Source organism: Herpailurus yagouaroundi, unplaced genomic scaffold (genome assembly GCF_014898765.1).
Source record: "Herpailurus yagouaroundi ecotype Mexico unplaced genomic scaffold, PumYag 77, whole genome shotgun sequence".
NCBI lineage: Eukaryota > Metazoa > Chordata > Mammalia > Carnivora > Felidae > Herpailurus > Herpailurus yagouaroundi.
Window position 1 is genome coordinate 29,306,673 of NW_024412388.1, and position 20,197 is coordinate 29,326,869.

General features: G+C 47.5%; 2 protein-coding genes and 1 non-coding gene across 4 annotated transcripts in view; 1 reads left to right on the forward strand and 2 right to left on the reverse strand.

Moving 5' to 3' along the window:
• MTF1 (metal regulatory transcription factor 1) overlaps window positions 1-252 on the reverse strand; it is a 46,810-nt gene extending 46,558 nt beyond the window's left edge. For both annotated transcript variants that reach the window (XM_040469688.1, XM_040469686.1), the window contains exon 1: window positions 144-252. The gene's annotated coding sequence lies outside the window, so the exon portion shown is untranslated. The remainder of the gene's footprint in view (window positions 1-143) is intronic.
• Window positions 253-1,306: 1,054 nt separating this feature from the next.
• Window positions 1,307-20,197, reverse strand: part of INPP5B (inositol polyphosphate-5-phosphatase B) — a 49,185-nt gene continuing 30,294 nt past the window's right edge. The window contains 15 exon segments of the mRNA XM_040469685.1: window positions 1,307-2,147; window positions 2,398-2,509; window positions 3,814-3,941; window positions 4,326-4,410; window positions 7,657-7,770; window positions 8,789-9,024; window positions 9,859-10,021; window positions 10,970-11,080; window positions 12,363-12,498; window positions 13,446-13,555; window positions 15,760-15,871; window positions 17,615-17,802; window positions 18,681-18,797; window positions 19,158-19,272; window positions 20,064-20,165. Coding sequence (XP_040325619.1) covers window positions 2,032-2,147; window positions 2,398-2,509; window positions 3,814-3,941; window positions 4,326-4,410; window positions 7,657-7,770; window positions 8,789-9,024; window positions 9,859-10,021; window positions 10,970-11,080; window positions 12,363-12,498; window positions 13,446-13,555; window positions 15,760-15,871; window positions 17,615-17,802; window positions 18,681-18,797; window positions 19,158-19,272; window positions 20,064-20,165 — 1,945 coding nt within the window. The 3' untranslated portion in view covers window positions 1,307-2,031.
• On the forward strand, window positions 6,795-6,898 carry LOC121027890 (U6 spliceosomal RNA). The gene has a single exon (XR_005788973.1). It is a non-coding gene; the product is annotated as a U6 spliceosomal RNA (small nuclear RNA).

The window sequence follows — 20,197 nt, forward strand, 5'->3', positions numbered from 1 at the left end:
CATCCCCATGGAAACGGAGGAGGGGTGGGGTCCCTATGGTGACCAGAGTGGGGTCTCTACTGGGAAATGCCTCAGGAGGGAGCCTAAGTCCCGCGCCCCCCGGGAAGCCCCGAGCCCAGGCCGCGTCTAGTTTCGCCTTTTACCTCCGCGGCTCCCGGCAACGGCGGCAGCGGCAGCTTCTCCCCTCCCCAGCGGCACCATGATTGCCCCCACCTTCCCCAAACGTCACTTCCGCTTCCGCTTTCCGGAGGAAGGAGGAGATACCGGCCCCGCCTCTCTCTGGCGCTTCTGGTTGGTTTAGGCGGTGTGGGGGCTGAGCTCGGGCCTCCAATTGGCGAGCAGGAGGGGCGGGGCGGGGCGCGGTGGAGGCGCCGCGGGACAGTAAGTTTGCCCCGCGCTGAGAAGCGCCGGCCGTGTCCGCAGCCGGACGGGAGTAGGGGCGTCTGTTCTGTGGCACCACACGCAAGGAAAAGGGGTCGAACCCCTCAACCACTAGTCGAAAGCAGCCTCAGCCCGGCTTACGCTGACCGCCCTCACCCTCGCAGCCACAACTCCTACGGGAAGGACCACAGTCGGCCATCCGAGTTCTAGCTGGGACCCGCAAGGGGAGCCTGCAAGGCTGTGACATTCCCAGCTTACCCTCATCACCAAAGTTAGTATAGTAGCTGGGATCAGGAAAGGAAGATCGGATCCAAATGGCAGAACCAGGGAGTACTCCAAGCGCAGCCAAAGGACGGCGCCGCCTCTTCCCCTCGCGCGCGCACAAAACGCTCCACTCCCTTCTTCACGACAGCCCAGGCCGTCGGTCCCAACTTTTCGCCCTGCAGACTGCCGGCTTCTACTGGACTCCCGCCCGGGCCAGTCAGCGCCACCTACTGGCCATTCCCCTCTCTTTGACCGTTCACAGTCATCCTGTTGGCCTGCATCTTGGTCACATTTTACACAGCCAGTGAGTCTAGGCGTTCAAGTGCCCAAGAAGCGATTTTGCGTGTACCTTCGTTATTCTGTCTCTTCAAAATGCTTGCTAAATCTGTTAGAACCTCCCGGAAGTCACTGCCTGTTTTCCCCATAAGCTACTTCTCTAGAATATTCAGGGTGGGACAACTCCCGGAGACTACATCAGGGTCAAGGGGTTCTGGCCATGCCTGTACATCCGTTGCTTGAAAACTATGAGTAGTGATCGTCACCCACCAGATTGGTCAGGGGCCAAAGAGATAGATGCCTGGCCCCTGACCAGCTGCCGAAATGCTTAAGCCACAAAAAGTCCCAACTGCCCTCTCTTAAGAGAGAAAAACATACAAACAACCACTGTTAAAAATACATTTATCATTAAAATATATTACACATATGAGAAAGGGGATGCATCATATACAGTTTAGAGGATTTGCTGACCCAGAAAATCCCATTTGTTTCACCACAACACCAATTTCTTCAGTATTTTCATTTTCAAGCCACTGTATTGCCCTCAGAGGCTGAGTGCCAGCCCCAGAGCTGTTGAGCCACATCTGAGTAGGAAGGGCGGTAGGCTTTGTATATATATATACACATGCGCTTAGAGAACTGGAAGCATCTGGGGTGGCTGTGACCTGTTTACCCAGCAGATCCCATTTGCATTCTTGCTGTCCAATTCATTCTCCCTTCAGGACCCCAAAGTTTGTTCAAATATCTGATCATGGGGAGCTCGGCCCAGGCTATAGGGAAGGCACTGACAATGCCCTGGAGGCAGGCTGGCTGAGTGAGCACAAAAAGTACAGTTATTTAAACATCTTTAAAATTTTTAAAAATAGAGAGATCTGTGTTAAATAACTAAAGCTGAACACTGACTGTCAGTTTTATTGTGGTGGATTCCCCCCAGGTCTTCACGACTCACAGTACCAATGAGTGTGACAGCCACGGGGGGTGTGGGGGGGTCTGGGCTCAGGAAAACAGGCAGCTGCCGCTTTTGCTTCCAAGAACCCTCATATCTTCTTGATCTGAAACAGGTGGGACTGGTAATTGGCTGCCTCAAATAAAATAGGAGAGGAGATAGGCTCAGGGTGAGTTGCAGAGGAACTGGTGAATAAATTCTTGAGCCTTCTTCTTCTCTGCCATGTCAAGCTTTTGGTGGCCAGCTGGGTTTCGAAGCAGTAAGCTGCCAAATATGCTAGCTGCATGAAAAACACAGAAAACAAAACAATTCAGCAAAAGAAGCACTACTTCTTCTTGTGTTGTTGAGTTGGGAGGAGTGCCCCAAAGCGTTATTTTCTGCTTGAAAAACAAAAGCTGCATGAGGGTGAACTGTGCCCAGAGCTGGAGATTTTAGTTCCACGGCAGTGGTCTTGGGACCTCCCTCAAGTACATTTCTGCTAATGAGTCTCGGTTGGCAGAGATGCTTTCCACAGACACTTGGCTGCTTACCTAGAATATTCTCATCCAAATGATTTTTTGCTGATTTTTTCAGTAATTCTCGCAAAAACGCCATCAAGTAGTTGAAGACATTTTGGTGGAATGTGGGGAGGGTAGAAATGACCTGAAAGAGGGAGAATTGGGATTTGTCTTTTCAGTCAGTCAGTCATCTGTTAGGCATCTGCTATATTCCAGCAACTGAGTGCACGATCCCAGGACATTAGTAAGGCTATGCAAAGAAAGTCCTGATCACTTAGCACTCTGCACAAGAGTCAAAAGAGAAGCACAGATCAAGCACCGTGTGAATTTAGAGGTCAATATTCTAGGGGCGCCTGGGTGGCTCAGTCGGTTAAGCATCTGACTTCGGCTCGAGTCATGATCTCGCAGTCTGTGAGTTTGAGCCCCACATCGGGCTCTGTGCTCTCAGCTCAGAGCCTGGAGCTTGCTTCAGATTCTGTGTCTCCATCTCTCTCTGCCCCTCCCCTGCTCGTGCTCTGTCTCTCTCTGTCTCAAAAATAAATAAAAACATTACAAAAAATTTAGGGGTCAATATTCTAACTATGTGCTCTCAAAAGATGTAGGGGAATGGAAGACATTTTCAGCTGGGTCTTGAAGACGAGACTGGGCTTGCAGAGGTAAGGATTAGGGCAAAAGAAAGTGTAAAAAAGGCAAGAGAAGGAAAACAGTGAGATAAGGAGAGAGAACAAACCAAGAAGTCAATTTTAGCAGGAGCACCACTGTTTGAACAGGCGCTAAGCCGAGAGCGGTCGATCAGGACAGAATTCAATGCGTACTCCAGCTATTGGCACATCATCGTTATCAGTCGGGAAGCTCGCACAAGAAATATTCCAAAAGAGATTCTGGCTCGGTGGATGTGGGGTGAGGCTCTGGAACCCATATTATTAGCAAGTTTTCTAGATTATTCTGCCATGGCATGTTACATGTGTGAACCACTAGGCCAGATCATGAAAAGTCTTGAGTATTTGTTTAAGAAAATCATTAACTGGCAATGGAGAGCCATGTGTGGTTTTTGACCAACAGTGACATAACGAGAGCTTTAGAGCACATGGTCTGAGGGCCGTATACAAAACAAATCAGCAGAGGGACAGACTGAATCCAGGGCTCAACCAAGGTGAGTGCACGAGAACAGAAGACGACGGGTGACAGATCAAGGGAACTGGGCATGTGGGAGGTGAGCGGAGGACGACTCAGAAATGACTCAGGTTTCTGGGTTGAGTCACTGGAATTAAGGGTGAAGCCACTAAAAGAAAAGCGGACATGAAAGGAAGAACAGGTTTGGGAAGGAAAGCTCTGGAGCTGAGTTACTAGGACACTGTGTCTGAGGGACTGCGCCCACTTTGTTCCCTCAGGCCCCATGAGGCCCGGGGCTGCAACACGTGTGTGCTGATGCTTAACGCTTCCCCTCACCTGTTTACTTGCTGTGTAGCTGCCAGAACACTCCAAGCAGTTATGGTAGGCGCTGTAGCAGATGACAGGCTCTGGCAGGCTCTCCAGGAAAAGCAGCAGGGCTTCAGCCACAGAATGATTGTTGGCGGCTTTTGGCCCATCGTTAAGGAAAAGGCGATGGCGTGCCATGGTTAGGAAAAGGCCCAGGAAGGAGCACAGGCCAGAAGTGCAGCCTGCCCAGTCAGGCTCTCCACTCAGAGCTAGGATGCCAGCCTGACACAGTGAAGGGGGCCAAGCTCTTTGTCAGCTTAGCTGGGCCTTCATGAGTTCCTGCTATCATCAGTTGCTTAAAGTTGTAAAGTCTTCTCTATGCAAACTTTAAGAAAAATATGATAGCTGAGGACACAAGATCAGATTTTGAGCCTTAAGATACTGTTCTTTCTTCTCTCACCTCTTAATCGTAGTCACACAAACACACACACATACACACACACACGCATGCATGCACGCACACATGAGTGCCTGAAGGATACAGAGGGCATCAATCATTCCAGTATCCAAACAGTCCCTGATATGCTCAAATTCTGACCTCAGGCCTGGCTGCTGAAACAGATCTTCCTGCAAAAGGAAAGAAAGTCACAGGATCATTATATTCTCAGAAAATCGGCCGTGATTTCCGGACCTAGAAATATGATCACCAGCAAGGTGTAAAAAAAGGGAGTGAGCGGTGTAGCGAGGCCTTTGAATCACCCTGGTAAACACCCTGATAAATTTAGGGCTGATGTGGTTAATTCATCTTTCAGGCCTTCCCAAGCATGCTCCCATGACAGGTCTTTAAAGTGATAAAACATCTATTATAAAACTATAGGGAGCACGTGGGTGGTTCAGGTGGTTAAGTGTCCGGCTCTTGATTTCAGCTCAGGTCACGATCTCATGATTCGTGAGATCGAGCCTCACGTTGGGCTCTGCCCTGACAGCATGGAGCCTACTTGAGATTTTCTCTCTCCCCCTCTCTCTGCTCCTCTCCTGCTCATGCTCTTTCTCTCTCAAAATAAATAAACATTAAAAGAAAAGAACACAACACTACAGGTATGGCATACTATACACAATGATAAGGGAAAACTTTAAAAGTAGCTACGTTTCCTGCAGTGTTACAGAGGGATTAACCAGAAAAAGAAAAACGTGAAGAAAATATATCATTTATAAGATGGAGAAAGTTAAAAAGGCACCCCCCTTGGGAATGCAGGCTGGTGCAGCCACTCTGGAAAACAGGATGGAGGTTCCTCAAGAAATTAAAAATAGATGGGGCGCCTGGGTGGTGCAGTCAGTTAAGCGTCCGACTTCAGCCAGGTCACGATCTCGCGGTCCGTGAGTTCGAGCCCCACGTCAGGCTCTGAGCTGATGGCCCAGAGCCTGGAGCCTGTTTCCGATTTTGTGTCTCCCTCTCTCTCTGCCCCTCCCCCATTCATGCTCTGTCTCTCTCTGTCCCAAAAATAAATAAACGTTGAAAAAAAAAATTAAAAAAAAAAAAAGAAATTAAAAATAGAACTACCCTACAACCCAGCAATTGCACTACTAGGTATTTATTGAAGGGATACAGGTGTGCTGTTTCAAAGGGACACATGCACCCCCATGATTACAGCAGCACTATCAACAATAGCCAAAGTATGGAAAGAGCCCAAATGTCCATCGATGGATGAATGGATAAAGAAGATGTGGTGTATATATACAATGGAGTATTACTCAGCAATCAAAAAGAATGAAATCTTGCCATTTGCAACTACGTGGATGGAACTGGAGGGTATTATGCTAAATGAAATTAGTCAGAGAAAGACAAATATCATGGGACTTCACTTCACTTTAAGACACAGAACAGATGAACGTAAGAGAAGGGAAACAAAAATAATACAAAAACAGGAAGGGGGGGCGCTTGGGTGGCTCAGTCGGTTGAGCATCCAACTTCAGCTCAGGTCACGATCTCACGGTTCGTGAGTTCGAGCCCCGCGTCAGGCTCTGGGCTGATGGCTCAGAGCATGGAGCCTGCTTCTGATTCTGTGTCTCCCTCTCTCTCTGCCCCTCCCCCATTCATGCTCTGTCTCTCTCTGTCTCAAAAATAAATAAACATTAAAAAAAAAATTAAAAAAAAAAACAGGGAGGGGGACAAAGTACAAGAGACTCATAAATATGGAGAACAAACAGAGGGTTACTGGAGGGGGTGTGGGGGGGGATGGGCTAAATGGGTAAGGGGCATTAAGGAATCTACTCCTGAAATCATTATTGCACTATATGTTAACTAATTTAGATGTAAATTAAAAAAAATGAAATTAAAAAAAGAAAAAGGCACCTCCCTGCCTTGTGAAAACAAGATTATGGCAATAAAGGTATTTCCATGAGTCCTAGCATGCTTTATAATCATTTTACTAAATGGCTTAATGCCATATAACTGAATAATAATATTCTATGTATTGCTCAAAAGTTACACTTGAACGGAGCTCTACAGAGAAGGTAGATTAGCACAATACTTAAGAATGTGATTTCTGGGGGCTCCTGGGTGGCTCAGTTGGTTAAGCGTCCAACTTGGGCTCAGGTCATGATCTCACAGTTCGTGGTTTAAGCCCTACATCGGGCTCTATACTGTCAGTGCAAAGTTGGCTTTGGATCCTCTGTCCCCCTCTCTCTTGCCCCTCTCCCTCTGCCATGTTCATGGTCAGTCTGTCTCTCTCTCTCTCTCAAAAATAAAAATAGGGGCGCCCGGGTGGCTCAGTTGGTTAAGCGGCTGACTTCAGCTCAGGTCATGATCTTGCAGTCTGTGGGTTTAAGCCCTGCGTCAAGCTCTGTGTTGACAGATCAGAGCCTGGAGCCTGCTTCCAATTCTGTCTCCCTTTCTCTCTGCCCCTCCTTGTTCTCTGTCTCTCTCTCTCTCAAAAATAATAAACATTAAAAATTTTTTTTAATTAAAATAACTAAATAAATGTTAAAAAAGAAAAAAAGAAGTAACTTCTCTGCTCGCTTCAGCAGCATGTGTACCAAAACTGAAATGATACACATAAGATTAGCATGGCCCCTGCTCAAGGAGGTGACTTCTACAGACAAACTCCCTGAGTTCAAATTCCAATCCTACTCATTTATCAGTGTTGGGATTTTGACCAAGTTACTTAGCCTCCTGGACCTCTGGTTCTTCATCTGAGAGCCATTGTAAGAACTAATTGAGGCAATGCTGTGAAACACTTAGAACAGTGTTTGGTACACTGTAATGATAAATGTGAGGAGTGGGGAGAAATGAAAAGAGAATGTCATAAAAACGTATGCTGCTCCCAGGTGGTAGAGCTGTGATAGACTCTAGTTTGTATTAGTCTTCTCCCTGTATGAATGACTCAGTGAAACTGACCAATCTGATTTCATGAAGCTTGCCCAAATCACTCTTGAAGTCAGGCCTCCTGACTCAAGGCCTGGGGTCTCCATCTGGTCTCCTACATTGGTCTGGCTCATCAACAAGTTAGCCCCTCCCCTTCCCAGAAACTGGCAAGAGTTCCTCATAAGGATAGCAGGCTGACATCCTGAGAAGAATCCAGATGTCTTTCTACTTGGAGGACCCCAGAGACCAGGTCGGGGAAACATGCTGTGCCTCGAAGGCCATCCTATGCAAGGCTGCTTCCCTTGGGGGTAATCAAGTGTTGTATGTAATAGCAAGGTCTCACGGGGGTGTGAAACATGAATCTATCCCCCGTTCACTCCCTAGGGGAGGAAAAGCTTTCCACAGGTTCCTTGGGGTAAAAGCTTCTTATACCAAAAGTTCTTGGAGCTGATGTTCTTTCCCAAGGCAGCCTGGCCTCAATCAGGTCTGACTGCTTAACCACCACCTACCTGCTGGATAGCATTTTGGTACAGGTAATCAACCATCATCCAGAGCTCTTTGGGGATCCCCAAGGGGTTCTCCAACTGGATCCCATCATCTTCAGTCTGTAGTGGCATCAGAGTCTGAAAAGAAATAAAAAACATAATCTGAAGGCCCACCAATGGAACTTCTGACAGCCTAGCTCCAAAATACTGACCATGGGGGCAGCGAACCCATGGAAGAAGGAAAGCATTGCAATCCCCTAAGCAAATGTTCCACGGGCAAATGAAATCAAGTGGGAGAATCAAGGTACAAAAGGTGATTTTTGAGAAGCAGGAGTGGGTTACAGCAAGCAGTTTCTTTTTTTTTTTTTAATTTTTTTTTTTTCAACGTTTATTTTATTTTTGGGACAGAGAGAGACAGAGCATGAACAGGGGAGGGGCAGAGAGAGAGGGAGACACAGAATCGGAAGCAGGCTCCAGGCTCTGAGCCATCAGCCCAGAGCCCGACGCGGGGCTCGAACTCACGGACCGCGAGATCGTGACCTGGCTGAAGTCGGACGCTTAACCGACTGCGCCACCCAGGCGCCCCAACAGCAAGCAGTTTCAATGAATCAGGTGAAATACACATTGTCTTCTGGAAAACACATTCTGTCAACAGCATTTCACTGTCAGAACCAGGGTGAGAATGTGGTCTGTGAGGTAAGGGCACAGACTTGGGAGTCCAAAAACCTAAATGCAGGGGCCAGGTCCACTGTTAACTCACCATGTGACCTGTGACCAATCACTCTCCTTACTGGGCCTCTATTTTCACCTTATAGAATGAAGAGGATAGAAATCAAGAGTCCCTAAATCAAAAAAGTGCATTCGAAGGGGGAAAAATGCATATCACTATAAATCTGCTCTAAAATAGTCCCCTTGTACTCGAATTCTCCCCATAGGAGCCTTCTATGTCTCAGAAAATTTAGTTCGGGCTGAAGAATGACCAAGTGATGATTGAAACAAAAAAAAAAAGGAATAAAATTAGGAGCCAGGGAAGCTTCATATCTTAGTATCCATGGCTGAGTTTCTCTAATGAATTATGTACGAAAGACAGAGACTATCTTGTTTGACTGGCTCGGCTGCTACAGTTCTAGATGGTTCCCTGTGGCATAAAACTCACCAGCTCTCTAATAGTTTCAAGCGGCAGGTCCAAGATTGGCTCCCTCATGTAGCACAGTGTATGAATGGGAGATCCAAAACAGCTGGGCAGGTAGTTCCCTGTCACCGACAAAAAGTAATCCTTTCCCCTGTCCAAGTGCAAAACCAGAATGTCTTCAATTTTGTCTTCACCTGAGTTGAGCTTTGTAGCCGTGGTCTTATTTACAAATAGCTCCAGTTCGATCTCAATGGCAGAATCTGAGGAATAACATTAAAAGTAATGTTGGCTGGTGAGAGGCCAAGAGGAAAGGGGACAGAGGGGGCAAGGATCAGGCACAAAGGGCTGGGAAAGGAAATAAGACGAATCAGCCAACCAACAAGTATGTATGTGCTCGGCACTCAGAGGACACATGAACAAGGAGTTTATAGTCCAAGTGGGAATATGAAAACAACAAACAAAAACATGTGAAATAGGCCATTGCTATGAAATCCAAGTACAAAGGAGCACAGCTTAAGTTAGAATTATTAATAGAATTGAAGGCATGGATCAAGGCGCTTGCCCTGGGCCAGGTCAGATGAAGACACCTGATCCAGCAGAAAATATAATGCAAATATCAGCCTGCGAACTGTCCACAAAACAGGCTTAATCCCTCTGCCACACAGCACGATGCAGAGTGCAAAGGAGCAGTCAGGGGAAAGACATGAATGGTACATTCCAGGGCCAGATATAATTTCTGGATTACCACCCCGTTATCTTTCCCTACAAGAGCAGACGCTGGGAGCTGATTATAGTGAGGCAGACAGTGAAAATGGGTCCTTCGACAGCAGCACCTGCTTCCCAGAGGTCTTCTGTCTTCTCTTTCTGTGAAATTATGGAACACATAGATGGCTGAGAAAGCTTTTCAAGCTGAACTCCTGCCCTTTACTGTTTTTATATTCTATTCATGGATGGTTCACATCCACAGGGCTTTTAGAAGTTTCAACCAGACAACAAAACACTCAGGAACAAAAAAGCTTATTTTAGGAAAATAAACAGGCAGGGTAGAGTGTTCCCCAAACCAGCAACTGGGAAACTAGGAAGAGAGGCCTTACCTGGCAGGAGGAAGCCTCTGCTGGGGTTGGCATTCAGCCACTGCTTACAGTAGGACTCTTCGTCAGGCTTGTTGATGAACTCAAACTGACACGGCACTTGTCCATTATGGATTATAAAGGACTGTACTTGTAACTGCATGTACTTCACATTCTGAAAACAGAACTGGGGGCAAGACCGGGACCAGTCAGACCAGTGCTCTCTTCTCGGCAACCTGCCCGGCCACCCCAACTGAGCAATCTTTGCCCTTTCTGGAAAGAAAATGAAGGACTACCTCTTTTGAATCACGTTTCTGATTTAGGCATTTACCAGGGAGGCCACAGCTCCACTAAGACCAGCTGTCTATGTTCAACCCAGGAATCCAAAAACTTCATGTTTTATAAATAAATTTCCTGAAGGAATCAAAGTTCAAATCTTCTATCTTCTATATCCAAAGGCCATTTCCAAGATACCCTTTACAAAGTGCACCCCCAAACATGAAGACCAAGCACATCTTTCCAAGTAGCTGGACCTCTAGGGCATTAACAATACCCTCGCAATAATCTCCATTTGATTGGCTTCTTGGTATTGTCTATTCTCAACGATCTAGGCTGTAGCTCTTCCATGAAAAATCTTCAGCCCTAACTTGACTTCCTCCACTGCCCATCCCTTTTCTACACTGCCTTGCCTCCCACCAACACATGTGTACCCAAGAAATCGATTCAATTTAATCTCAGTCAGAGCAAAACATTGGGAGGAAGAACCGCCCCCCCCCCAACCCCACCGCGAGAATACCTACCCAGTTACACTAAAATCAAACACAACATCTTTTGGCTCATCTATGCCATCATTTAATACATGAATGGCCCATGTGTGGGTGAAACATAGGAGCCACAAAGGTGAAAGGCTTCTGATATAGACGATCAGGAGATGAACATCATTTCTAAATCAACAACCCCCTCCTCTCAGCCAACATCAGCAGCCTCGCTTTAACTAGTGGCAGCCTGTCAGTCAAGAAGACTAGAGCCCAGTGGTCGGACTGGTGCCTCCTGGAATTCCGAGACCTCGAAGATGAGACTTAAGTTCTATGAATAGAAGAGCCTCGTGCCAATGCTCTTAACATGTCCTTCCTACCTCTCGCTTAGAAAGGAACACAGAAGGAATGTTGGCATTTTCCATCTTATCCAGGGAGCGAACAATCTCCTCCAGAGTCTTCCGGTAACGTTCTTCATTGACCACCTTCACCTGGGAGGGAGACATCAGAGCCTGAGTTGCCTTCTGCCCATTTCCTCCTTTTCAGTAAAGAAGACACGCACAGTATTGGGAAAGAGCAGTTGACAGCCACACAGAAAGTGAAGACTAAATAGATTTAATTAATTAACAAAGAACCCAATTAACAATAGTCTCCAGAGGGTCCTCCAGAGGCTGAACTTGTGGTAAAGCCAACCGCTTCCTGATTAGCTGAGAAGACACTGGAGTGAAAGCTTGGTTGGGAGCTCTGCCAGGTCGCAGAGCTGGGGCAGAAAGATGTCCAGTGACTTTGCTGCCTGTCAACAGGCCTGCGGCGAGAAACTTCTCTAGGGTTTGATTTAAAGTGGCATTTCTCAAGCTTTTGTAACCTGTGCCCCATCAGCTAAGATTGTGTCAGGCCTTCCCTTTGGTATTGTGAATTATAAACACAATTTTTGTCACTTTCCAATAATAAAACTTTGTAACATCCATTAGGCTTTTTTCAAGCCACCACATCCTCACAGATTCTGATATGCCTCTACCTGAACCCTCGAAAATTGGTAAAATAAAGAAACAGAAGTCACAGGAGAAGAGATAATAAATAAAGAGATGTTCAACCTGGCAATCAAAGAAATGTAATCTATAATAATGACATATCTTTTCCTTTTGGCTCATTGGGTTGGCAGAAATTTCAGAGTGATAAAATTCAGTATTAGCCAGGATGTGGGAAATAAGCTCATACAGAGTCAGCAGAAGTGGGAGGAGGAGGGAGCTCTACCTTTACTGACATAGAAAGATCTCCTAAGACATAGTCAGTAGGGAAAAAAAAGATATTCTCTCAGAACAATGTGCATAAGATGATCTCTTTTACAAAAAGAAAAAACATCCTCTGTGTTGTATATAGGATACTGACACATTTGTATGTGCATAGAAAAAGGCCTAGAAAGACATAGTCCAAAAAAAAAAAAAAAAAAAAAAAAGGAAAACTTCCATGTACGTAGAAATACATAGGAGAAATATACGAAAATAATTATGAATTGGATTTAAATTAAAACACTGTTATTTAAATTTTTTTTTTTTAATTTTTAAGTATTCTCTACACCCAACATGGGATTCAAACTCACAACCCCAAGATCGAGAGTCACATGCTCTACAGACTGAGCCAGCCAGGCACCCCTAAAAACATTTAAAAGCTTTCTCACACTCAGGTGGGGAGGAGGAGACCAAAATGACAAAGGTGGTTATGAGAACCAGTTCCCTACAGAGTGATCGCAAGGGGTATCAGCTCCCCACCTACCCCAATGTCAAACACTGAGCTGACAGGCTTGTGGTCACTGGTCTTCAGGGCCATGTGGCTCTGGTAACTCAGCTGAGTGATGTTCTTCCCTTTCCAGAGGACCCGGTCACACCAGGCAGGAGCACGACACTTCTCACTGAAATACAAAGTCTGCGCTGGGGGCCCACACAGGCACACCAGTGCCCAGTGCCTGGCTGGCACCCTGGCTCGGCTGGGGAGACAGGCCAGGGCCTCCAAATGCGTGTGCATGCAGGCCCAGGGACCCAAGAAGGCACAGTGCTTCGGGCCCACCAGGGGACAGCATGTACCCTGTGGGTATCACGCAAAACAGCTGCTAGGTCTCTAAGCCAAACACAGTTCAGAATGATTCCCTGCTCTTTACCTTCCTATGGGGATGAGATGAAAAAGGCAACCTGCAAGTAAGTACTCTGTGGCCCTTAAAAGATGGTGGTTTAAACAGGCTCTGAATTCCTACTGCCTAGGTTAGAATCCTGGCTCTACACTTCCCTGTTTGGGAGGCTCTTTATTTCTTATCTCTTTTTTTTTTTTTTTTTTAAGATTTTTATTTTTAAGTAATCTCTATGCCCACCATCGGGCTCGAACTCACAACCTCAAGATCAAGAGTCGCACGCTCCAGGTGCCCCTTGAGAGGCTCTTTAATTTGTGCATGCCTCCGTTCTCTGATCTAAGAATTGAGGATAATAAATCACACGTACTTCCGGTGGCTGTAGGGATGATTAGATGAGGTCATAGAAGTGTGTGACATAATGTGAGGCATGCCATAAGCACTAAGAAAAACGATAAACTCCTATGCAGTGACCAAGTACAAGCTAAGCTGCTTAGAATCATCCTATCACCCTAAGCATAACTGAAAAGTAAATTATTGTGGAACAAAGCCTAAGGCAGTCGAAAAGAAAACATGTGGGAAGGTAGGGCTGCTGAATGAGCAGATACTGAGGGAAAACATTTGACCAGAGTGCAAAACACGGGGAAGTCATAGGATTCCTATCCCCTTCTTTAGGTCCATGGGGGCAAGTGCTTCCCGAAATTTCTGGGTTTCCATTTGCACAACTCCCTACCTACCTGGTGTCCCAGTCGTCGGAGCCAGTATCATACTTATACGTGGGCTGGAACGTGAGCTCGCCTTCAGTGAAGTCTTCGAAGACAGTCTTGGCCGTGACCTGAGTTTTCAGCTGTGTAAAAGGATGGAAGGGGGGGGGGAACAACAACAACAAAAAAAAACAAAAAACCTCAAAATAAAAAACCTGAAACCATGAATTAGCAGAGGAAAGGGCTTTAATCTGGAAGTTGAACCCTAACCTAAAGGGAAAGTCCCAGGAGAAAGTTATTCTGTAAGATTCTGAGAATGAAATCCTAGGAAGGGGAGTAAGCTGACCACTCCTTTGCCTGCTGTACCGTTTTTAAGGCTCTTTTCTAAGAGTATACCTGCATCCAAGGGACCTGAGTACCATCTTACTGAGACGTCCCTAAGAGGATCAGGTACCAACAGACACGGAGCTTCTCCTTCCAAGTATCAGACATTTCATCTGTGTAACACAGCTGTTCCCACTGTACATGGAGAGAGGACTACATGGAAAAGGGTCTGGAAAGATACAGTGCAAAAAGCAAAGGGGACTTTCACGTATGTAGAAACAGAAGTATACCAAAACAAGTATGAATTAAATGTAAATTTACCGTTTATTTATTTTTGAGACAGAGAGAGACAGAGCATGAATGGGGGAGGGACAGAGAGCGAGGGAGACACAGAATCGGAAGCAGGCTCCAGGCTCTGAGCCATCAGCCCAGAGCCTGACGCGGGGCTCGAACTCACGGACCGCGAGATCGTGACCTGAGCTGAAGTCGGACGCTTAACCGACTAAGCCACCCAGGCGCCCCATAAATGTAAATTTAAACAGTTTTCTAAAGGAGTTTATCAAATGAGTTATTTGAACTGGGGGAAGCTCTGTGCCTTGATGTCCCCCCTCTGCAAATTCTGGATTGGCAAGAGAGTCTGCCCCCCGGGGCTGTTGGAAAGAACTGTCAGCTTAGAATAGTGCCTAGTGCATCCTGAGAATAGCCAGCATTCCTGCTGCTGCACTCATTTGAGGAGATCCTTCCAGATCACACTCTCAGGGAGATGAACAACCACAGGTGCTCCTGTCTCCTCCCGGGGGGACCAAGCTTGGCCCGTCATGGACTGATGAAGAACTGCCAGCTAGCACTGGACACAGGGTGGCAGCTATTCAGGGGACAACAGTTGCCAAATTCCCCAAAATAGGAATGCCTAAAAAAAAAAAAAACTACTAAGGAAAGGCCGCAGACACAATAAAAATGTAGATATTAACGTAAGAGGAGTCTTAAATCAGTATGTAAAGACTTTAAAACCATCTGGAAAGCAGAGAATTCACAAAACAGGTACTTTTACTTGAAGAAAGACCAGAAAAGAAGGCAAGAGGAGGTCAGCAGGAAACTGCCAGGGAAGCTAGAGTGCCTCACTCAAGAATATAGATGCAGTAAACAGTTTTGAGCAGATTGGCTTAATGCGGAAACAGGGATAAAAGAGAAAAAACACGTAAGGAAAGGAAAGGAACTGGAGAGAAAAATGGTCAAAAAGGAGATGATTCCATAAAAGAAAGACACAACAAAGTTGAGATGTTTCCCCCTCTGACTGATGTGCATCAGGGGACAAAAAGGTTAACAGAAAGACTGAGACTGGTGACAATAAGAAGGTGGCTACAGACTAAAAAGAAAAGGGACTTGAACCTTCTGAACAACACTGACCACTTGAATGGTTTTGAAACCTACAGGGACTAGTAGCCTCAAGGAAGCCAGCGAGAGACACGTCTCTTGTCCTGTGAAATGGCTCATGCTCTGAGCAAGAAACGCTGACCCAGACCACGGTGGAGAACAGCAGGTTCCAGAACTGGTTCCTGGCAGGAGTGAAGAAAGCCGCTCAGGAGAAACGGCTGTCATTTACACTGGACAGTCTGGTTGAAGAGCAGGAGGGGGCAGAGGAGGCTCACTCAGAAAACAATTTAACAAATCATCTTAAACACACTAAGGATCTGTATGAGAAACTTGGCACCCTTTTAGCCCCTTCTTGCACAAATGAATGAACACGCAAGCACCAGGGGAAAGGGGAGGGGGAGAGAGAGAGACTGAGAGAGAGAACACACGTTCCTGCCCCCAAGGGGGATGAGGCGCCTCGAGGGAAGAGCCGATGGGGAGGCAGCCATGGATGAGGGAAGGCAGAAAAGAGAGAAATGACAGGCCATCAGCTTCTCAGGGAAGCCTGCCCAGCGGAGGAAGAAGAGGCCGAGGGTTGGGAAGCCAGGCCTTCCCGTGCCCTCACAGTGGCGGGACAGCTGCCTAAGAGGGCACAGGTGGCTGTGTGTACCTGATCATACGCATACAGCGTCTGGAAGGCCTTCTCCTCGATGAGCTTTTTCACCGTTTCCACATCCAGCTCTTCTATCCTGTAGTTGAGGTCCCCCAGCCACAAGATCACACTGTGAGGACAGAGCACAAAGTTCACAGTTTAGGCGGGACTTCCCCCATCCTCGCCAGTGTACTTCTGACAGGAGCACCCTGAGACTCGGCTTCTTGGGGGCTGGGAGGGAAGGGACCCAGCTGTTCAGGAAATCTTTTCTCTTGCCATCCCATTTCACGCCACGGCTAACATGCTGCTGGCTCTGGGACCTTGCTCCAGTTTCATGAGAAACAGCCTGGAGTCGTCCTGGACTACTTTATTCTTGTGTGGTTGGAAAGACAGCCTAATCAGGTCTAAAAGCAAGACCACCATTCACCTCACTTCTGGGACGAGGCACCAGAGATCAAATACTGGGTGCCATGTCAATTGCTCAGGGACCCCGCACCAGATGATGCCATCATGTCGCCTCCGTGCACATCGCAGTCCACAAAACACACTCTCCGCCTTTGTTTCTAGAGCTGAGTTCCTCTGAAACAAAGCTCAACCTTCACAGGGGAGTCTGAGTTAAACCCCCACTATATCCTTGGTTGGCTCTTTGTGCGAAGTGTGGCAGGTGTTTTATTACACCTGCTGCTTTGGGAGAAGGATAACCAAGCATTCCCAGATGACCGTGCACATCCCATAAGGTCCGCTGCTGCTCTATCTGAAGCCAGCAGCCAGGCACTGGAGAATGCACAGCAGTAGACACGCACGATAAATGCACCCACGAGCTCACAGCAGACAGACTGACATGCAAGCTGCCACCTCCCAAACTAGGGTGCCGGAGGTTCAGCAGAACGGAAGACACACTCCCTGCTGGGTTCCCCGGAGAAGGAAAGCCATCCTGTCAGCTTCAAGAAGGCCAGTGAGCTCAAGACAGTTCCACCACCGCGGCAGGCGGGATGAGAGGCTTGAATCTGTGTGCTCCCTGGCAGACACCATGGCCCCAATGGCTTCTTCCTTTTTCTAAAAGAAGTGGCACAAGCTTCGAGTGTTACCGTAAAGCCTGGGATTCTAACATGCCGCGAATTTAGACATACGGGAAGTTTTAGAGATTAAGGGAACAAAGATCAGCACAAGATTCTCTAAGCAGCTGTAACTACAACTCTAACGGTGAATCAAGAGGTTTAATACTAAGCGAAGGTATACTACTGCAGTCCGATTTCAACTACATATGCTTCTGGAAAGAACAGATGTACAGGATCCAAAAACATACTTCTAAAACCTTGTGAAGCTTGCTGTAAAGCTTGATAAGCTCGTTCTTTGGTTGCTTCCCTCCTGCTGTTTATCGAGGCAGACCCGCATTAAAATAAACCTACATTCGGGGCGCCTGAGTGGCGCAGTCGGTTAAGCGTCCGACTTCAGCCAGGTCACGATCTCGCGGTCCGTGAGTTCAAGCCCCGCGTCAGGCTCTGGGCTGATGGCTCAGAGCCTGGAGCCTGTTTCCGATTCTGTGTCTCCCTCTCTCTCTGCCCCTCCCCCGTTCATGCTCTGTCTCTCTCTGTCCCAAAAATAAATAAAAATGTTGAGAAAAAAAAAAAAAGAAAAAAAAAATAAACCTACGTTTTTCTGGGGATAAATGACGTGGGACCAAGATGCCAGAGATCTGCCGGATGGGGAGTTGGGAAACCGAATAGCTCATGGGACATAACCCGCGCGGAAGCAAGCGCTGGCTGGAGCTCCCACTCGGGCAGTGGGAGGCCTGCTCCCAACGCAAAAGGGGGGAGCCCCAGCTCTGCACAGCAGGAGCGGTGAACTGCTTGGGCTCCACGCCCAGACTCACTCGTGCTTGCTGATGGTGAGAGGGGGGAGGCTTGGGTCAGCCTGACAAAACTGCATTCGAGAACAGATGTCTTTATAGTCCTGGTTCCTCCTCTCACACTCTTCTGTGTGGGCTGCCAGGTGAGAGTTCACGACACAGATGCTGGTGTTGTGGAGTTGGAACCGGATGGCCACTCCTCCCTTGTTGCCCTGCGGAAAACAGCCCGACAGAATCCGACTCGCCACCTCGTCATGTCGGTCACTCCCGCCCGCACACCCTCAAAATGTTTCCTCTTCAAAATGATCCTGACAGGGAGACGAAGCAGTGTGACTGCCTGTCTTTGAACAGGTAAGAAAACAAACCCCAGAGTCACTGGCTGGAGTGACTAGCCGGTCAGTGGCCAGGCTGAGTCCACTTTTCACTAAGTCACAGGCAAGCCACATGCTTGCCCTTCTCCACAGGAAGCCAAGCTCTTGCAGTGGAGCCTAAAAGTGGGACTGTGGGAGCCTCAAGACAAGAAAATTGCAAACCTGTTATCAGCATCCTTTCCTTTTTTTTTTTTAACTTTATGTTGAGATAGAAAGAGAGAGAGAACTCTCTCTCAAGGGGGGACTGACCTTGTAGAGGAGGGGGGGAGAGAAAGCGGGGGGAGAGAGAGAGAATCTCTCTCTCAAGGGGGGGCTGGCCCCACGAACCGTAAGATCATGACCTGAGCCGAAACCAAGAGTCGGACACACAGCTGACTGAGCCACCCAGGCGGCCCTGGCGCTCTTTCTTTATCTTGGTTTCCCAACAGCGTCTCTGCAACATATTTCATGGGCGGAAGGGGCAGATCAGCTAGAGGCTCCGGCGTGGAGCGGACACGGGGATACGTGCTAATGGGGTAAGTCAACTGAATGGGGTGAGTTCACTGAAATCCGACCTCTGAGCGGTCCGCTCCATCTAGCCGTGCTTGAATGCCCCGTTCATCTTGTCATACCAGCACCATCCAACTGGGGCGCGTGCAGTCATGGTATCAGGACACGCAGTGTCAAAACCTTAGGGGTCAAGGCCACCGGTGTGCCAAGCATACCGACCAAAACCTCACCATCCTCCCCATGATTCCTGTCCCCACGGTCTCAGCTTCCACCTCGGAGATGTGCGCCGCGTGTTCCTGTTTGACGTACAACAGCAGCATAATCCCGACCAGTCGGATGAGCTTCACCTGGACAACAGAGCCAAACATTCAAGTCACGGCATGAAACACAGTCGAAAACGGGAATAAATGTCCCAGAGGAAAAGGAGTCTTGAAGTTGGTTGGCTCAGGGTGCTAATGCGTCTCCTTCTTCCGAACAGGACACAGGGTGATCACCTGTTCAGCTCACTGAACATGCTACGTGATAACCTGGACAGCCTGCCAGCGCCAAGACCTGCGTCTTTCCTACCCACAGCGCCTCTTCTGGAGGACTTGGAACTGAAATAATTAGGACTGGCTTTTGATAAAGGTCACAGGAAAAGTCCAAAACGGTCTTCGAATTTCCCTGCGTGGCAACATAAAATTAAAGGTCACTGGCCCCTCTCTTACCTTTGCGTATTTGGCATCTGGATGAAGACCTTCTGATACAGCTTTAAACCACTCTTCTTCCTTTGGGGTATCATGGAAGAAAAAGGCCTCCTTACTCAGGTCAAGCTCCTGGAACCTATTATAAGCAGCAAGCGGTCAGACAGAGAAAGGTAGCGTGCGAGACAACCCGTCCTCAGATTGGTTTAGATGCATGTGTCCTGGCTCTCCAGCTGAACTGCAGGGCCCTCGAGAGGGGAGAAAAATAAACACTTGAAGCCAAGGGACTAAGTGCTAAGGAACCACCAGCACTTTCATGGGCAGCCACCCATTTCCTCTCTGTAACCAGCCTGTGAAGCAGTTAGAAGCATCTCCATTTCACAGCCGAGACCGCTATTTCACACAAGCACCGAATGGCAAACTGGGGGCCACGCCTGCATCTATAAAAATTCCATATTCTAGGCCCTTCCCACTTCACCATACAGGCTTCTTTGCTGCCCCCACCCCATCCACAGTGCCCAGGACAGTGGTAAGAAGACAGAAGTATGGAGGGGGAAAAATGACTGATGGCGCTTTTAAAAAAGCTACCCTTCCTTCCCTGGCAAAAAGAGATCTTTGCTTTATGACTGACAAAGTGTTGAATGTCTAAGTGATGAAAGTCAATTCAAGGTGTAGTGATTTTAACAGGAGGGTTGCACTAACAATTAAATAATAGCATTTAAATGCCAAGCACATCACTTTAATGGTGCCGGAAATTTGTTTACCACGAGTAAGAACATCAAACAGAGAAGCAGCTGTTATTAAGCACATGCTCATTTTTCAATCCCTTCACCTGCTGAGAAAACGCAGTTATACATTCATGTCCCTGTCCCTTCAACCCCAGCTGTACTTTCTCGAGATGTAGAGGCAACCGAGAAGAGAGGCACTCACCCTACACAGTACACATCTGGGGCCTCAATGCCATGGCTTAGCCAGGGCCGGAGGCATTCTTTGGGGGACTGGCCATTCACATTGTACGTTCCTACAAAAAACCTGTCAACAAAGAGAACTGATGAGTCACTTGG